The sequence below is a fragment of the Orycteropus afer genome, unplaced genomic scaffold (genome assembly GCF_000298275.1).
Source record: "Orycteropus afer afer isolate SDZICR_OR568_19922 unplaced genomic scaffold, OryAfe1.0 scaffold00031, whole genome shotgun sequence".
NCBI classification, from domain to species: Eukaryota; Metazoa; Chordata; class Mammalia; order Tubulidentata; family Orycteropodidae; genus Orycteropus; species Orycteropus afer.
This window is the reverse complement of record NW_006921618.1, coordinates 10831503-10848255: the sequence shown is the minus strand read 5'-3', so window position 1 is coordinate 10848255 and position 16753 is coordinate 10831503. Positions and strand designations below refer to the sequence as shown.

The window sequence follows — 16753 nt, the reverse complement described above, 5'->3', positions numbered from 1 at the left end:
TTCTGCGTATCACTTTTCTCATCTGTAAAATGCAATAATCACAATAGCTCACACTTTCTGAGCGATTACTCATGTGCCAGCCACATGCTCCATGAGATTTTGCAGCATTCAATGAGATAATGAAAGTAAAGCTCCTAGCACACAGTAGGGGTTTAACAGATGCGGCATAGTGCCTAAGGCATTTGACTGCTAAACAGAAGGCTGGCGGTTCAAACCCACCAGCCACTCCTCGGAAGGAAGGTTGGGCAATCTACTTCCACAGTGATACTGCCTCGGAAGCCCTAGGAGGGGTCGCTATGAGTTGAAACAGACTCCACAGCAGTGAGTTTGTTTTTTTAGTTTTTTGGCCACTCTATTCTGTGTTAGGAGCTCTGGTAGCATAGTGCCTAAGGCACTTGACTGCTAACCAGAAGGCTGGTAGTTCAAACTCACCAGCTACTCCTCAGAAGGAAAGCTGGGCAATCTACTTCCGTAGAGATACCACCTCGGAAACCCAAGGAGGGGTCGCTATGAGTCAGGTCTGACTTGACGACACGTAACAACTCTGTGTTATAAGGGAACCAAGGACCCTCCCAGGAAGGAGTGGGCATATATGGCTGGCTGTGAGGGTACCCACACTGTGGGACTCATTGGCAGGGACTCTGGCCAAGCCCAGGGATGCTGTCTTTGTCTCCTGTGTAAACAAACAAGGTGGGGTTTTGCTCGTGGATGATGCAAGGCAGAGGAGCTTTCAGCAGGGCTGAGCCTCCTAATTAGGGATGGTTTTGTTATTCAGCTTCAGACTGATCTTCTCAGCTTTAATCTGGATCTGCTGAAATCTGACATGCGATGCAATTTAATCCACACCCCCTCCAAGAGGCAGAATTGCTGCAGCAACCCTCCTGCTCATCTTCATCTCAGCTCAGGAGCCACAGCTCCTGTGTGTGTGTATGTGTGTGTGTGGGGGGGAGGGTGTCTTCAGGACCCACTCAGGAAGGTTTGACATGACAAGTGGGATTCCCTGGGTGGCACAAATGGTTAAGCGCTTGACTACTAACAACAGAAGGTTGATGGTTTGAACCCGATGCCTTGAAAACCCCATGGTGGCCAGTTCTAATCTGCAAGCAACACATACGGTCACCTTGAATTAGAATCTACTTGACAGCAACTGGTTTGGGTGTTTGTTTTTAATGCAACAAGTGCTTCTGCATTGTAGGCTGCTACAGAACCAGACCTCCCTGGAAACTTTTTACGCAGGTTGGCAGAGGAGAGTAGGAAGTCTGAGAGCAACATCTTAGCTCATGCCCCAGGAGGGAAAACACTAACGGGCAAACTCTCATGTATTCCTGAGACTTGGAGGTTTCAGCCAGACACCTTGGGGCTTAGGTCTACTGTTCACTAGCTGTGTAACACTGGGCAAGTTGTTTCAACTCTCTGAGCCTTGGTTTCTTCATCTGAAAAACAGAGCTAGAAGTCTGAGCCTGTGAGGACTGGTGTGTGAGGACTGCATGGAAAATACTTAGCTCAGTAAATGGAGCTATTAGCCATCGTTTTATGACTAGATGATGAAGTCACCTCTAGGTGTAGGAGAAAGGGAAGAATATTGCAGTTGAGCATCCACAGTCTGGATGCCCTGTCATCTCCTCCACCCTCTTTCCTTCACCTCCCCCACCACTGTGTAGTGGACTGTGATGGAACCTGAGGTGTGTGAGACTGCACACCTCTGAGGTGAGGAGCCACTTTCTGACCTGGCTGCCCAGGGCAGGTGTGCTTGGTTGGGAAAGAAGAGGCCAAGAAGACTGCTTTGAGGGACCATTTCCAGAGCCCTGCCAGCCATCTTGCCCAAAAGGGGAGGGAACACTGGTCTTACCCTCACTCTGTTCCTCTTTTTCAATATCAGCCATCCACCTCTTACTCCTCAAAAGCCTAACTCCTTCAAAAGAGACTCCCTGTGATGGAATGGGTGCCCTACCAGTCAAAACAGTACATGAACCCTTGGGTCAAAGCCAGGCCATGACAGCTGCTTACCTGGAGCAGGTCCTGTGTCAGTGATACTGAAAACTCCTCTTTGAGTCCTTGACATAAACCCGGCTCGGGCACAGACATTGTTTTTCTGCTTGCAGAAAGAGGTAGAGGCCTGGGGGAAGAAAATACCCACGATGTGTTCAATGCCTTCCCTTTCTTTGTCTTTGTCATCCTTCCTGAACAAGTGGCAAATTTTGGGGGAAAAAACAACACAGATTTGAACCTCTCCTCAGAAAATGAGCTGACACGTGCTAAAAAGGTCACACTGCCTGTGCCTTTATCATCCTCCTAGCTCAAATGGTCTAGGAGTTTGTGATTGCTAGCAAATCTCTGCTGGCCCAACATGGTACAAGGACAGTGGTACAGTAGAAGAGACAGCCTGAAGACCCAGCTTCTAGGCTTGCTTCTGCCATGCACAAGCTGTGTGGTCCTGCACAAGTTGCTTAACCTCTCTGAATTTGAGTTTCCTCATCTGTAAAATATATGTTACTAATATATCTAGTTACTGCAGAGGATCATTGTGGGTGGGGAACAGTCAATGGAAATAATCTATATGAAAGTGGAAAACATGTATAATGCTAAAAAAATTAAATAATAATAAAAAAAACACCCACCAAACTCACTGCTGTCGAGTTGATTTGACTCATAGCGACCCCTCCTTGGGTTTCTGAGGTGGTATTACTATGGAAGTAGATTGCCTAGTCTGCCTCCCAAGAAGTGGCTGGTGAGTTTGAACCGCCAGCCTTCTGGTTAGCAGTCAAATGCCTTAGGCACTCTGCCATCAGAGCGCCTCTGTATAATGCTACACGCTGCATGTGCAAATTATTATTATTATTATTTTCTATTCTTATTATTCTTTTCAGGGCTTCCCTGAGTGGAACAAGTGGTCTGCTCTTGAGTACTAGCCAAATGGTTGGTGACTTGAACCAACCCAGAGGTGCCTGGGAAATTGCTTCTGAAAGGTCACAGCCTTGGAAACCCTATGGGGCAAGTTTAGTTTGCACACATGGGTTGCTACCAGTTGGAATCATCTTGATGACAACCAACAATGTTGTTGTTATTGTTGCTGTTATGTGCCATCGAGTTGTTCCCCGACTCACAGCGACCCGTCCTTGGGTTTCAGAGGCAGTATTACTATGGAAGTAGATTGCCCAACCTTCCTTCCGAGGAGTAGCTGGTGAGTTTGAACCGCCAACCTTCTGGTTAGTAGTCAAGTGCCTTAGGCACTATGCTACCAGAGCTTCCCCAAGAACGATATAACAACAATTATTCTTTTCAAGACACTTAGTCCTGCCTACATCCACCCTGGTCCCTAAGGCGTATGCCTCACTCTTCCAACAGCCCTTCCATGAGCACAGGATTTGGGGCATATAAGAGAACTGGATAATTTAAGATTATGATCAAATTTGTAAGTACTCCCTGTCTTGACACTGCTGGGCAGACCAAAAATAAAGAATTTTGGCTAATGTAAGCACTCTATATTTGAGAATGTCCAATAGGTTCAGAAATCTAACAGTAATAGCAAAAATAAGAACCCCCAAATCATTCAGACATTGCACATGAATCATAAATACTTTAGATGCCAGTTTGCAGGCAGTTCCCTGTATTGAGTAGATAAAAAATGCAATAAGAAGTGTAGCTGCAATCACTGGGAATATTTACTGAATGAGGGAAACTATTTGCTGAGGCCAAGATGGTTTGATTTTCTGTGATACTCTTTTGTCAAAAAAATGTTTCTCAAGAACTGCAGATGGTATTTTGATTTTGTGTTGACAAAGGCGGAGGAATTTTGCTTTTCCCAGGGTCCTAATGGCGAGACTGCATGCAGAGAGGACAAACAAAAAGATCAGATGGAATAGGCTAATTACTGGACACAGGGAGAGGAGCCAGGTTGCCGAGAGGCGATAATAACACGGTACCCAGGAAAAAGGATTCAAACAGAGAAGTGGAGGATCGTGGTTAGCCGAGGGAAAGAGGCCCAGCGGACCTCAGTGCATGGTGTGGCTAACAGGATTATCCCATTTCCACTCCTCTCCAGTTGACTCAACCATTGTTCTCCTGGTTTGAAAGAGGCCTGCTGTAGACAAAACAGTACTTCAGCTTTATTCCTCACCCAGACAGAAAAGCAGCTGAAAAGGGGAGCATTTTTGTCTACACTGAGTGTGTGTCACTGTAAGATTTTTCCTATTAGACTAGGAAAATATTCACCTCGACTAGTGGGAAAAAAAATAAAAGAAAGAAATTTCTTACATTGCCATGGGAGGAAGTCCAGGATGTAGTTAAGTGGGAAATGTACATGTATCATGAAGAACAGGAGGGAGGGAAAGAATATGGAAGAAATTGCTCCAGGTTTTTGATGGTGGTTTGCTTTGAAGGGAATAGCATTATAAGGGACTTCCACTACCCAGTTCATAGTTCTGTAATGTTTTAATATTTTATGATGAGCATGTATTATATCTAGAGTCACATTAAAACAATAATGAATAAAAAGCACCTAAAAAGGATCTATTAGCAGAAGGATAGAGTTCTGAGCCAGGTAACAATTATTTCCAGACTGAAAACCAGCTACTCCTTTGGTTTCATAAACATTTACTGCATGCTTAGGGCCTACCACCACCTATGCTGGGCACTGAAGAGATGACGCTGGATGGAGGGCCCTGCAGTGAGACTGGGGAGGCAGATACGTGAAACACTGGCTATGGCACCCACACTGCAAGCCATTCTCCATACAGCAGCTGGAGTGAGCTTTTATACACATGTATCAGATCACACCATTCCACATTTTCCACCCTGATTCAATGGCTTCTTAGTAAAACCCAAACCAAACTCACCGCCATCGAGTCTAACCAGATTCATAGCGACCCCTCCTTGGGTTTCCAAGGTGGTATCACTATGGAAGTAGATTGCCCAACCTTCTTCTGTGAAGTGACTGGTGGGTTTGAACCACCAGCCTCCTGGTTAGCAGTCAAATGCTTTAGGCACAATATTCAAACTCTCTCCCAGGTTTTTAAGGCCCTGCATGGCTTGGCCCCTGCCTACCTTCCCAGCCCCACCTTTTCCCCTCTCCTCCTAGTTCACACAGCTCTAGCCATTTGGCCTTTCTGGAGTTCCCTATGGGCTTTGCTGCCCCAGGACCTTGGCACGTGCTGTTCCTTCTGCCTCCCAGTTCTGGCACCTTCAATCCTTGACTCGGAACTTCAGAGCCTTCTCCAACCACCCAGTCTAGAGGACATGGTACTGCCATACCCTGCAACCCACAATACTCTTGCTCTCAAGTTCCTGTTTGTTTCCCTCACAGCTGATCAGTTTGCAATTATTTTGTTTGTCTGTTTATAGGCTCTTGTCTGAGTTCTCCACTGGAATCTCCACTCAGGACACTGCTGTGTCACTCACCTTGCACAGAGTAGCCACAGACCTCAAGAGTTGGAACACGGTGACTCCCATCACTCCCCAGCTTTCTGCCTCAGCCATCCACCTGTGTTCACTGATGGCACCTGTGCAAATGGTGCCTTCAAGGTGAACGACTTTGAGCAAATCCCTTCACCTCTCTGAGCCTCAGCTTCCTCTTCTATAACAGGGTTAGTAAGATAACCTCCCTCATCCTATATGAGTATTGCATACTATGATGAATAAATCACTCTTAGACCAGCACACTGCCCATGAAAAGTGCTTTCTCATCACCATCATCATCATCATTTCCAGCCTTCTGATTTGTTCTGGTTACCTAGTGCCGCTCTGACAAGAAAATACCACAAATGGGATGGCTTAAACAAACAAGAGTCTATTCTTACAATTTGGAGGCTTTAAGTCCAAGTTCAAAGTGCCAAGCTCTAGGGGCTGGGTGAAAGCCCCTCAACCTTGGGGTCCAGTTCTGCCTCCTGCTCCCAGCCCACTGGAGCTAGAGGCATTTCTTCACTCAGACAGCTGCTGGCTGCCGAGGCTGAGAAGCCCCAAGGTTCACAAGTAAAAAGGCATAGTCCTGATGTTACAAACCACACGGCAGGCCATTAATTCAAGTCCATTGTAAGTCCCAAGGTCGGCAGAGCATGGCAGGCTGCTGAGCAATGACATGGCTACATGCAGGGTCCAAGCGTGCCATAGGCTAGAGACCATTTCCAAAGCTGCTTCTTATATACGGGAAGTAGGCCACATACCCAAAGGCAGCTACTCATCTGCTCTCAGTAGATTCCACCATGGAGCTGATTACCAGTCTCATCATGGAGAATACTACATCCAGCTGCCCAGCCACTCAACCAGGCCCAGCCAAGTTGACACAAAAACATAACCACCACATGATTACCCCAGGGAAAGACTACCTAGCACTGTGCTGTTCAAAACAGGACCACATGTGGCTGTCGAGCACTGTGTGGTCCAAACCAAAGTGCCCTGAGAGTGTAAAATTGATACTGAAATTTGAAGAATTAGTATTAAGAAAAGAATGTAAAATATCAAATCAATAATTTTAATATTCATTAGATGTTGAAATAATAACATTTTTGATATATTGTGTTCAAAACATACTGTTAAAAGCAATTTCACCTGCTCTTCTTTATATTTTAAATATGACTACTCAAAAAAACTCACTGCCGTGGAGTCAGAGGCGACTCATTGTGACCCCTCCTTGGGTTTCTGAGATGGTATCATTATGGAAGTAGATCGCCCAATCTTTCTTCCAAGGAGTAGCTGGTGGGTTTGAACCACCAGCCCTCTGGTTAGTAGTCAAATATGACTACTAGAACATTTTAAATTATGTATGTGGACAGTGCTAACCTAGTAGGCATGAATGTTGCTTTGAGCATAACTGATTGAATCAATCAGAGATGAGGGTAAAATCTTTTAGTCATAAAAACAAATGTTATTTCTAGCTATTATAAAAGGAAATTGAAAATGATTATTCTAAGATCAAAATATTTAAAAATATGGCATAATAATACTAATACCTTATGTACAATTCATGTCTTATGCATTTCAGGTGCTTTCTTGTTCATTATCTTATTTACTTCTTACAATGACCCTGCAGGGCAAGTAATATTCATTCCATTTTACAATTGAGGCTCAAGAGGTAATATGACAAAGATGGCCTATCGGTCTCCATTCCTGGGTGCCGGGAGCTGTGCTAAGCACTCAGCCTAGAGGATCTCATTTAATATCTGCATTAACACTATGAGGTAGATGTGTAATCCTATTTTACAGATCAATAAATTGAGTCCTGAAAAGGTTAAGGGACTTGCCCAAAGCCACATAGTTAGAAAGTGTCAGAACCAAGATTTGAACCAAACCTCCCCGAATCCATGTCTTAACTGTTAATTATACCATTCTGCCTCACTGAAAAGCAAGCAATTGTTAATTGGCAGAGCACTACTGTCAAAAAAAAAAAGAAAAAAATCTGATATGGAAAGATGATGTCTACTTTCCCCACAAGAACCTAAAAGGTAAACGAACAGTGTCTGCAAATAATAATAGGCCCTTATTACAGATGAGAAAACTATGTCCCAGAAAGCTGACATGACAGACGTGATTAGGATAATTATTTCCCAAGGCACTGGTCCTCATGTTGCCCACACTTCCCTCTGGGTTCTGCAAACTCTTTATAAGAGTCTCGCACAGTTTCATGCACCCATTGGGTGGCCAGTAAATGCTAACTAGTTTACCAGTTACATTAAAATGTTATTTCCCAACCCTCTCCTTTATTTTTTCTCTTGGAAACCATTCCTTCAATGCATATTTAATAAGCACATGCAATGTTCTTACATTGTAATGGTTTGGTGCAGGAGTTACAAATTTGAGAACTTTGGCAAAGCTTGCCAACTGGAACATGCTGGAACAGGAATTACTGAAGTCTTTCTTTGAAAGAATACACGATGGGATAGAATATGCATTTGCCGCAGGATATTTAGAGATGATGGTGTCCAGTCGGGCCCGCTGTGAATAGAAAGACAAAGGAATCAGCACTGTCACATAATCTCAACGGCTCTGATGGACGGGTATGAAAATGATGGGGCCCAGCACCAGTTCTAAATGTATTTTATACAATGTGAAATTCTACAGGGAACACTGATAAACTCCAGGCTCTTGGAAAACGCAAGTTCAGACCTGCTTTCACTTCTGTAAACTAACTCAAATTATTCATCTTATATTTGGGACTTGGCAAAAATAAGTTTGCCATAAATGCTCTCCTACCCTGTCCCCTTCCAGGCCATTCACGCCTGACTCATCAGCTGTTGGTAAGTTATGTGATGGGAACCTTTAGACGTTTGTCCCCCAGCCTAGGCTTTTCTCCCGGGAGAAATTCTCACTTCTTGTTTCTAAGGTTAAATGATCTGAACTCTCTAAGCAGTGAGTTTGTTTCAGACATCTTAAAGGTATGGGGGTCCATGGAGCTTACTGTCTACCCATACCTCCTACCTCCCACCCAACTTACTATCTTCATAAAACCCTAGAATATTTTTGCTGTTCAACAATCCCACTTCTTCCAGGAAGCCACGATAAACTATGTTCAATTTAAAAAAAAAAAAAATAGAATCAATATTTGCCAAACAAAAAGGGACAAAAGCCATAGAAACTAGGTGATAACATCACTTTACCCTAGTATAGTATGGCAAGAATTAGAGTCAGATAAAACAAAACAAAACAAAATTCCCATTATTATTTTATGATCAAAAGCTTAAGAACATTGCTCTGAATGTCCTCTGCTTGAAAGGGGTCAACAGCTGTACAACCACAGAAAATGCAGGAGGCTCGTTAGGGTTCCCCACTTCACCCTGCACTTGTTGGCAACACATGGTTTACAGACCACCACAGCTATGTAAGAGGGCATAGCACTGGAAGCAGTAGTGCTCTTGACCAGAGCTTCAGTTGTTCAGAGCCTAACCTGGGTTCAAGCCCCACCTCTGCCTCCTTCTAATTGTAAGGAGTCATTGATGTTCCCAGGAGTAAGGTTGCCCCTGCCTCACATGCACTTTGACTTTGCATTCTGGCCAATAGTTAAACAAGTGCTTTCCATGGGCTGTTGCATTTAATCTTTATGACAACCCTGAGTGGTAGATATTATTTTCCCACTTCACAGGTGAGGAACCTAAACTTCTTCAGCCCTTGAAGTGGTGGAGCCAACATTCTGACCCAGGAAATCTGCTCCTGCTATCTGAAATGAGGGTACCAGTTACCCCACTCAAAAGAGGAATGTGTTGAGAGGCATGGCCCCTCCAGGAATAGCAGCAAGCAGCAAGATGTGTTTTCATTTACAAGAGGGGCACCTGTGGGAGGTTTTGGTTCAATAAGAACCACTACCCTATATTTCTGGGAGCTCTGGTAGCATAGTGGCTAAGACACTTGCCTGCTAACCAGACAGCTGGCGGTTCAAACCCACCAGCCAGTCCTCGGAAGGAAGGTTGGGCAATCCTACTTCCATAGTGATACTGCCTTGGAAACCCAAGGAGGTGTCGCTATGAGTCGGGGCCAACTCGACGGCACATAACAACAACAACAACCCTATATTTCCTTTGCCCATTGGTGTAGGCCACGCTGGTGCTCTTTCCTTTTAACTTCCATAGAAGAAAGGTTATGTTATGTTATGTGCTGGCGAGTCAGACCCAACTCATAGTGACCCCTCCTTGGATTTCCGAGGCAGTATCATTACAGAAGTAGATTGCCTCATCTTCCTTCTGAGGAGTGGCTGGTGGGTTTGAACTACCAGCCTTCTGGTGAGCAGTCACCAGAAGGCACTATGCTACCAGAGCTCCTCGAAGAAAGGTGGCAAGGTCAAACTTCCTTGGTAGAGCTATTTATTGTATATGTATCCGAGGCATGCAATAGAGTGGGCAAACATGTTTTTCTAAAGCACTGTTTCCCAATGTGTGTTCCTTGGCATATCACTTATATAATGTGCTGGGGTTGTATTGGTGGTAGTAGCAGCAAAGAAAAAGTGTTAGTGTCAAATAAATCTGGGAAGCCCTCATACCATGTTTCCATTTTGAAGGTTCATAATACACATTGGCCTATTCAATTATCTAAGTTCAACAATCCACCATTCGTCTGCCAGTTTATTGTACTGTAGTGACTTCCGTGTTGCTGTAGGCTGGAAGCTATGCCATCGGTATTTCAAATACCAGCAGGGTCACCCATAGTGGACAGGTTTCATCAGAGCTTCCAGACTAAGGGAAGAAGGACAGAGCCATCCACTTCTGAAAAAATTGGCCATTGAAAACCTACAATAAAGAAATCTGCTTAACTTTGTTTAATCAAACTTTACTAAACTTACTAGATTTTAGAATTCTTTTGGCCTGTTGTTGTTGTTATGTGCCGTTGAGTCAGATCCAACTCATAGTGACCCCTCCTTGGATTTCCGAGGCGGTATCACTATGGAAGTAGATTGCCCAACCTTCCTTCTGAGGAGTGGCTGGTGGGTTTGAACCGCCAGCCTTCTGGTTAGCAGTCAAGTGCCTTAGCCACTATGCTATACCAGAAACCTGTTAACATCACAGATTTTAGACAAAAACATTTAAAAAAAAATTACAGTAGAGGCAGTTTCATGAAGCATGGTAATCACAATAGAACAGCTGAAGTTACACTCAGTCATCTGATCCCCCTTCTCCCTGGCCCTCTTGGCTTTCTTTTACCTGCCAACCCCATGGTCTGGCCACATGGTGGCATTTATGAACCTGTCTCCAGCACACACTGTTCTAGAACCACTTCTGTCAAATAGAGAAAGGCCATCAAAGTCTCCTCCCCATTTAACTTCCTAGTCAGTCCTTGTGATAGAACTAGAGCAAAGATTTAGAAGACATGCACAAAGCGCTTTAGATAATTTGGACTTAGATGACAGGTCCTCTCAAAAGGCTGGGTGTAGTTGTTCCAGTAGTCACCAGGAAGTTTCTAAAATTTACAGACCCACAGAGGTTTGTGATCAGCCTCACCCACAATCACACTCCAACTGGTCACACCAGTGTCAGTAAGGCAGAGGTCTCTAGTCTTTCTCTGATGAAGCTGTTTTTGATTCTCTCACAGGCTTGGCATCTGAAGTGGGGGAGGTACTAAATGTAAAAATCACTGAAAGAGGAATGAGGATAGGAAATTCAGATCCTATTTAGAAAGGGACTCAGTAAGATATGGGATCTCCTGATAGATTTCCACCAGCCACTATGGCCCCTGACCAAGGATTTAGAAACCTAAGTGTCCCTATAAATATAACAATAAATCCCTGTATCAATAAAAGGAGGAACAGAGGAAGCCTGAAGAACTCAATGTTACCTTTTCTTTGGTTTGGTCTGAATTTTTAAAGACTTGGAAGGCCTGATTAGATTCTGTAACATTCAGACATCCCCTTGGGCCCCTTCTCTTCCAGACGGCCCAGCCTCATCCCAAAGAAAGGCATTTTCAAAGTTACTGCATGTAAAGTTTAGAGCGAATTGATCGTGTGCTATGATTCAGCCCCTTCCCTGGCACCAAGCAGGAATGGGCAGTGCCAGTATTTGGCAAAGAAGTTCTCAGAGAGAAAACCTAGGTGTTGCAGGAAGTATTACATGTGACTCAGGTGGTAACAATCATAATATTAACATGTATATAATGGTTTGCAGTTTCAAAGAGTATTTCACCCACTGCAACGTCAATTTGCCCAGTGCCTCCAGGGAGTCTCTCTGTTTTATGAGGCAACTAGGACACAGAAGGGTGACGTGCTTGAGGTCACACTGAGAGTCTACAGCTGAGTCAGGATTAGGTCTTAGTTCTTGTCTCCTGTGCCAGGGCATGGAGACGGCATTTCTTTAGCCAACTGCTTTTGAGTCTCTTTACTAGCAGCGCTTGGGGCAGAAAAATAGGTAGAGGCGTGGTTGTTTTGTGAGTTTATATGGGTATGTGCAACCTCCACTACTTTGGTGATGGGGAGTTAACTCCAAGGTTGGCTTGTTCCTTGAGTATTCATCTCTGCCAAACTCTAATTCCAACAAGAAGTGGCTGCATTCAGTATGTCTTAAATAGTCCCTTTGTGTTTTATTTTATTATTTTTTTTAAATCAGGACTAATGTCAGGCATCATAACACATCTTTGCAAGAAATTATTAGAACTATTAAAGGGACAGAAAAGCATAAGTTTTCTTAATGCTAGAGTCTGGGTTTGCTTTCTTTTTTGCTTTTCTACCACAGCTACCTTTACCCTAATTTGATTCTTTTCCCTTGTTATGTCTCTTTGTCTTGATAATTTATAAATATTCAAATAAGAATAGCCTTGGCCTAAGTCTAATTATGGTCATCAGTTCTTCAAATGGCTATTGTTACAGTACTTAACAAAAATACATTCCTATATCATACAGTATTGTAGGAGCACTGGTGGCATAGTACCCAAGGCATATGACTGCTAACCAGAGGCTGGCGGTTCAAACCCACCAGCCACTCTTCGCAAGGAAGGTTGGGCAATCTACTTCCATAGTGATACTGTCTCGGAAACCCAAGGAGGGGTCGCTATGAGTCAGATCTACTCAACGGCAGTAAGTTGTTGTTGTTGTTGTTGTTTTTTATCATACAGAGAAAACAAATAAAGGAGGAAATCACTAATTTTCAGACCCACTGCCTACTTTTTTTTTTTTTTTGTCGGTCCAATCATGTCTCAATAATTTGAATAGCCCAGTTTGATTAAGCAGCGTAAGACTCACCGTAGGGCGAGATGTATAAGGGTAGCATTCATTTCCTAATATGCCTATAAATCTCAGGAAACCATTGGCTTAGTGCACTCTGTGATGACAAAATTGGATGATCAAGTTCTAAATATTCCTCTAGCTTCATCTCCCAGTTTGGCAATACATGAGGGTGAGGAAAAATGACTAAAGATACAGGTTCCAATTTCCTGGTGTGAAATCTGAGGAGGTGATTACTCTTCTAATTAGAACTATGTGCCTTTGGAGAGAAAGGGCCAGGTGGCCAATATGTGACAACACAATGAATGAAGACAATTACCAGCCAGTAAACACCCAGACTCAAGAGAAGGGATCCTCACCGTAGAAGGAAAAGTGCATGTTCCTTTCTTAGACAACGAAACACTGTTGGACACTGGAGATTGGTGAATGACATTGTAGAACCCAGGACCTGGGATATCATCCTGAAAGGGAAAAGAAGGTGGCATCATTGCGATACATTCAATCCCACTGTGCTTTTCTGCAAATTTTATATCCATCCACACTAAGTGTCACTGTAATCCTACAGGATAGGCACCATCTCCACTTTAGGGATGAGAGCCTGGCTCCACCCCTTCCTAAATTGCCCAATCATGGTCTTGGCACTAGGCTGGAATTCCAATCTCTCACGGAGACTGCAGAAGCCTGGACTCTTTTCACTGCATTCATTTTAGTGCATTCCCCAAGAAGGCTGTTTTTTTTTTTTTTTTCATGCCATTAGAGAAATGTGCATAAAATGGATAGCAGATGTGGCTGATATACAAGTCTAAGTGTACTGATTGGGTAAGCCAAAGCCACGGTCAGGGACGGGTGACCGATTTCACGTCCACCGCGCCCGCCTGACTCAGCTTCCTCCTCAGCCTTTCAGAACAGAAATCAGGGAGTGTTTCTGTTGATAAAGCAAAATGAAACAAAAACAACCTTCATCCCCAACAAGACCGTTTCTAACTCTCAGACAAAAAGAGGCAGCTCTTGGGGCTCAAGTGCTAAACGATGCAGGAATGTCAGAGCGGAATAAACAAAAGCTTGAATTCTAAGCTCATCTCTGCTCTCATGATTACCTAGGATCTCATCTCATTTCCCACGCCAGTTACCAGGGGGAAGTAAATGTTGACAGAAGTTGATCAAGTGAGTGGCGTGAAATGATAAAGATGCTCCACTGTCTCAAGAGTTTACTGGGAGCTTTTTGAAGGTTCTCGTTTACTCCTCACCATCACCCCCATGAGGAAGGGAATACTGGATCCATTTTACAGATGGAGACACTGAAGCACATGGAGCTGAAGTTTCCCAAGGTCTCACTGCTAGAAAGTAGCAGTATGTGAGTTCAGTGCTCACCCCTTTGCAGTGGGACTATTATTAGGTCCACTTTAAGGGAAATGAGGTTCAGAGACGTTGGGTCCACAATAGTAAGTGGTGAAACCCAGATTTAAACCCAGGCTGCCTGACTCCAGAGCTTGCTGTCTCCAATGTCAGCCACTCAGGCTCATCCTCTCTCCACCATGCCTACTGTATTCCTTGGGACAGACAGAAAGCTTAAGACACTATCAGTCCTGCCTTCAAGAACCTTCTGGTCGCGCTGTGGCACTGTGAGTGCAGTTAAATCTAAGAGGTGGGGTCTAAGCGTTATTAACAGGTTCTTCTGTAGTGAATTTTAAATGTAGTGAATCCTTTGAGTCTGAGTAAAGCTGATTCCTGCTTTAGAACTGTTAATGATCCCAAGTGAACAGAGGAGGAGATGACTGACAGGGAGACTGAGGCAGGCGCGAGAGACACAGCACGACCAAGCAGAGGATCACCCAGGAGAAGAATTCAGAAAAATCCTGGCACGTGGGTGCAGATTCAAAAGGCAACGGGGAGACAAGGAAGAGAATTTTTTCTAAAGGCAAAACCAAAAACCAAATTCACTGCCATTGAGTCGAGTTAGTTCCGACTCATAGTGACCCCTCCTTGGGTTTCCTAGGCAGTATCTCTATGGAAGTAGATTGCCCAGTCTTCCTTCAAAGGAATGGCTAGTGGGTTTGAACCGCCAGCCTTCTGGTTAGCAGTCAAGTGCCTTAGGCACTATGCCACCAGGGCTCCCTTCCAAAGGCAGGGAAAGTATAAATTTATTGTGTGCTTACGATGTGCCTCTCACTGTTCCCAGTACTTTACATATAGTACTAATTTATTTAACCCCCATTATAAAGATGAAGGGAGCTCTGGTAGCATAGTGCCTAAAGCATTTGACTGCTAACCAGAAGGCTGGCGGTTCAAACCCACCAGCCACTCCTCGGAAGGAAGGTTGGGCAATCTACTTCCATAGTGATACTGCCCCAGAAACCTAAGGAGGGATCGCTATAAGTCAGGTCCGACTTGATGGCACATAACAACAACAACAACATAAAGATGAAAAACAAGGCCAAAAAATTAGGGCCTTATCATCATCAAGGAACTAGTAAAAGGTAGTCAGAAAGTGAACCAAGGCAGTATGGCTGTGTAGTTCACTCTTAACCACAAAACCAAACTAACTCTCAAATGAGATTGTATAGGATCAAAGTGTGTGTGGTGGTGGTGGGGGGGGAGAGCCCACTGGTTATGAATCCAGAATTCGAGCCTCAGTGGTGCTACTAGCTCACTGACCTTGAACAAGTCACCCCTCTGCACCTCAGCCTCCTCATTTGTAAAATGAAAATGTTAGACTAATGCCTTGGGGAGCCTTCTAGTTTCCAGAGTCTCAGAATCTCAGGAAAGCCGAAATAGTAAACGTAACCACCACTCTTCTTGTTTAAACAGTGGACAGCGAGGACACACATCTCTGGCTCCCAGTCCACTGTGACTCTCATCACTGCCTGCAGTCCATAAGAATTTCCTGGCCACCCATACGTGTCTGCGGAGCTAGGGTTGCCAGACAAAATGCAAGACTGAGTTAAACTCTAATTTCAGATAAACAAGTAACTATTTTGGTGTAAGCACATCCCATGCAATATTTTGGACATACTTATGCTAAAATAGGAGCTCTGGTGGTGCAGTGGTTAAGGCATTTGGTTGCTAACCAAAAGTTCAGTGGTTCAAGCCCACCAGCCACTCTCTGGGAGAAAGATGAAGTGATCTGCTTCCATAAAGATTTACAGCCTTGGAAACCCCATGGGGCAATTCTGCTCTGTCCTATATGATCGCTATAAGTTGGAATCGACTCAATTGCAGTGGGTTTGGGATTTGGTGTGCTAAAATAGTAATTATTATTTATTTAAAATTCAAATGTAACTGGGCTTCCTGTTTTTATTGTTTACTAAATCTGGCAACCCTACTGGGGCCTTAATCATGTTTTATTTCTGCCACATGGCAAATGGGATTGAGTCCAGGGCAAATAGGAAGGAACTCTGAACGTTCACCTCTTAGTCTGGAGGGACGGAGCACTGACTGTTTGCTCTTAATCAATGTCCAGGGAGAGGTCCTTCAGACAGTAACAGACTGAAGATGGTCAATGGCAGCTTGCAAGGGCGACTGTTAAACATTCATAAAATTTTGCTATTCTGTTAACCATTGGTAACTTGAAATCAGCCAGAGTGGGGAGTATCTACACCACTGGAAATCAGCAATTGCTGTAAATCAGGGCTTTCTTTGCCAGAGGGAGTGCTGGTTTACCAGCATACCACTGCCTCCAGGTGACACCCAAGTGAAGGTTTCTGTAAGGGAGAAGTCCAGCTGCCTCTATTGCAGACGGGTGGATGGCTCCCTGGGAGGATAATAAAATCCACCTCTGGGATAACAGTTCAAAACTCTGACCTTTTGTGACTTTCATGAGTTTTGGCTTCTCAGAGCACACATATCCCAGAGAAGAAGAATCCAAGTTGCAACTGGTGTGAACTTAGCCACCACTTGGTTATTGGCCAAGACCACCTCATAACGCGAGGAACAAAAAGACAGCAAAAAAAAGGGAGTTGGGGCAGGGGAAAGAAAGGAAAAGAACTCATGTTTATCAGTGCTCTATTGAGTACCAGACAGTGGCGGGTGCTATACCTGCTGTCTCCTTGCCTGCCTCATGTTGTGAGCATTAAATGAATTGTTGTTGTTGTTGTTATGTGCCGTCAAGTCAGACCCAACTCATAG

The 16753-nt window shown here is 44.1% G+C and overlaps 1 protein-coding gene across 1 annotated transcript in view; it reads right to left on the bottom strand.

Annotated features, from left to right (window-relative positions):
* Positions 1 to 16753, bottom strand: part of STPG1 (sperm tail PG-rich repeat containing 1) — a 44727-nt gene that overhangs the window by 18188 nt on the left and 9786 nt on the right. Inside the window, exons 4-6 of the mRNA XM_007935876.1 lie at positions 12988 to 13089; positions 7756 to 7926; positions 2008 to 2116 (exon numbers count right to left, since the gene is read on the bottom strand). Coding sequence (XP_007934067.1) covers positions 2008 to 2116; positions 7756 to 7926; positions 12988 to 13089 — 382 coding nt within the window. The remainder of the gene's footprint in view (positions 1 to 2007; positions 2117 to 7755; positions 7927 to 12987; positions 13090 to 16753) is intronic.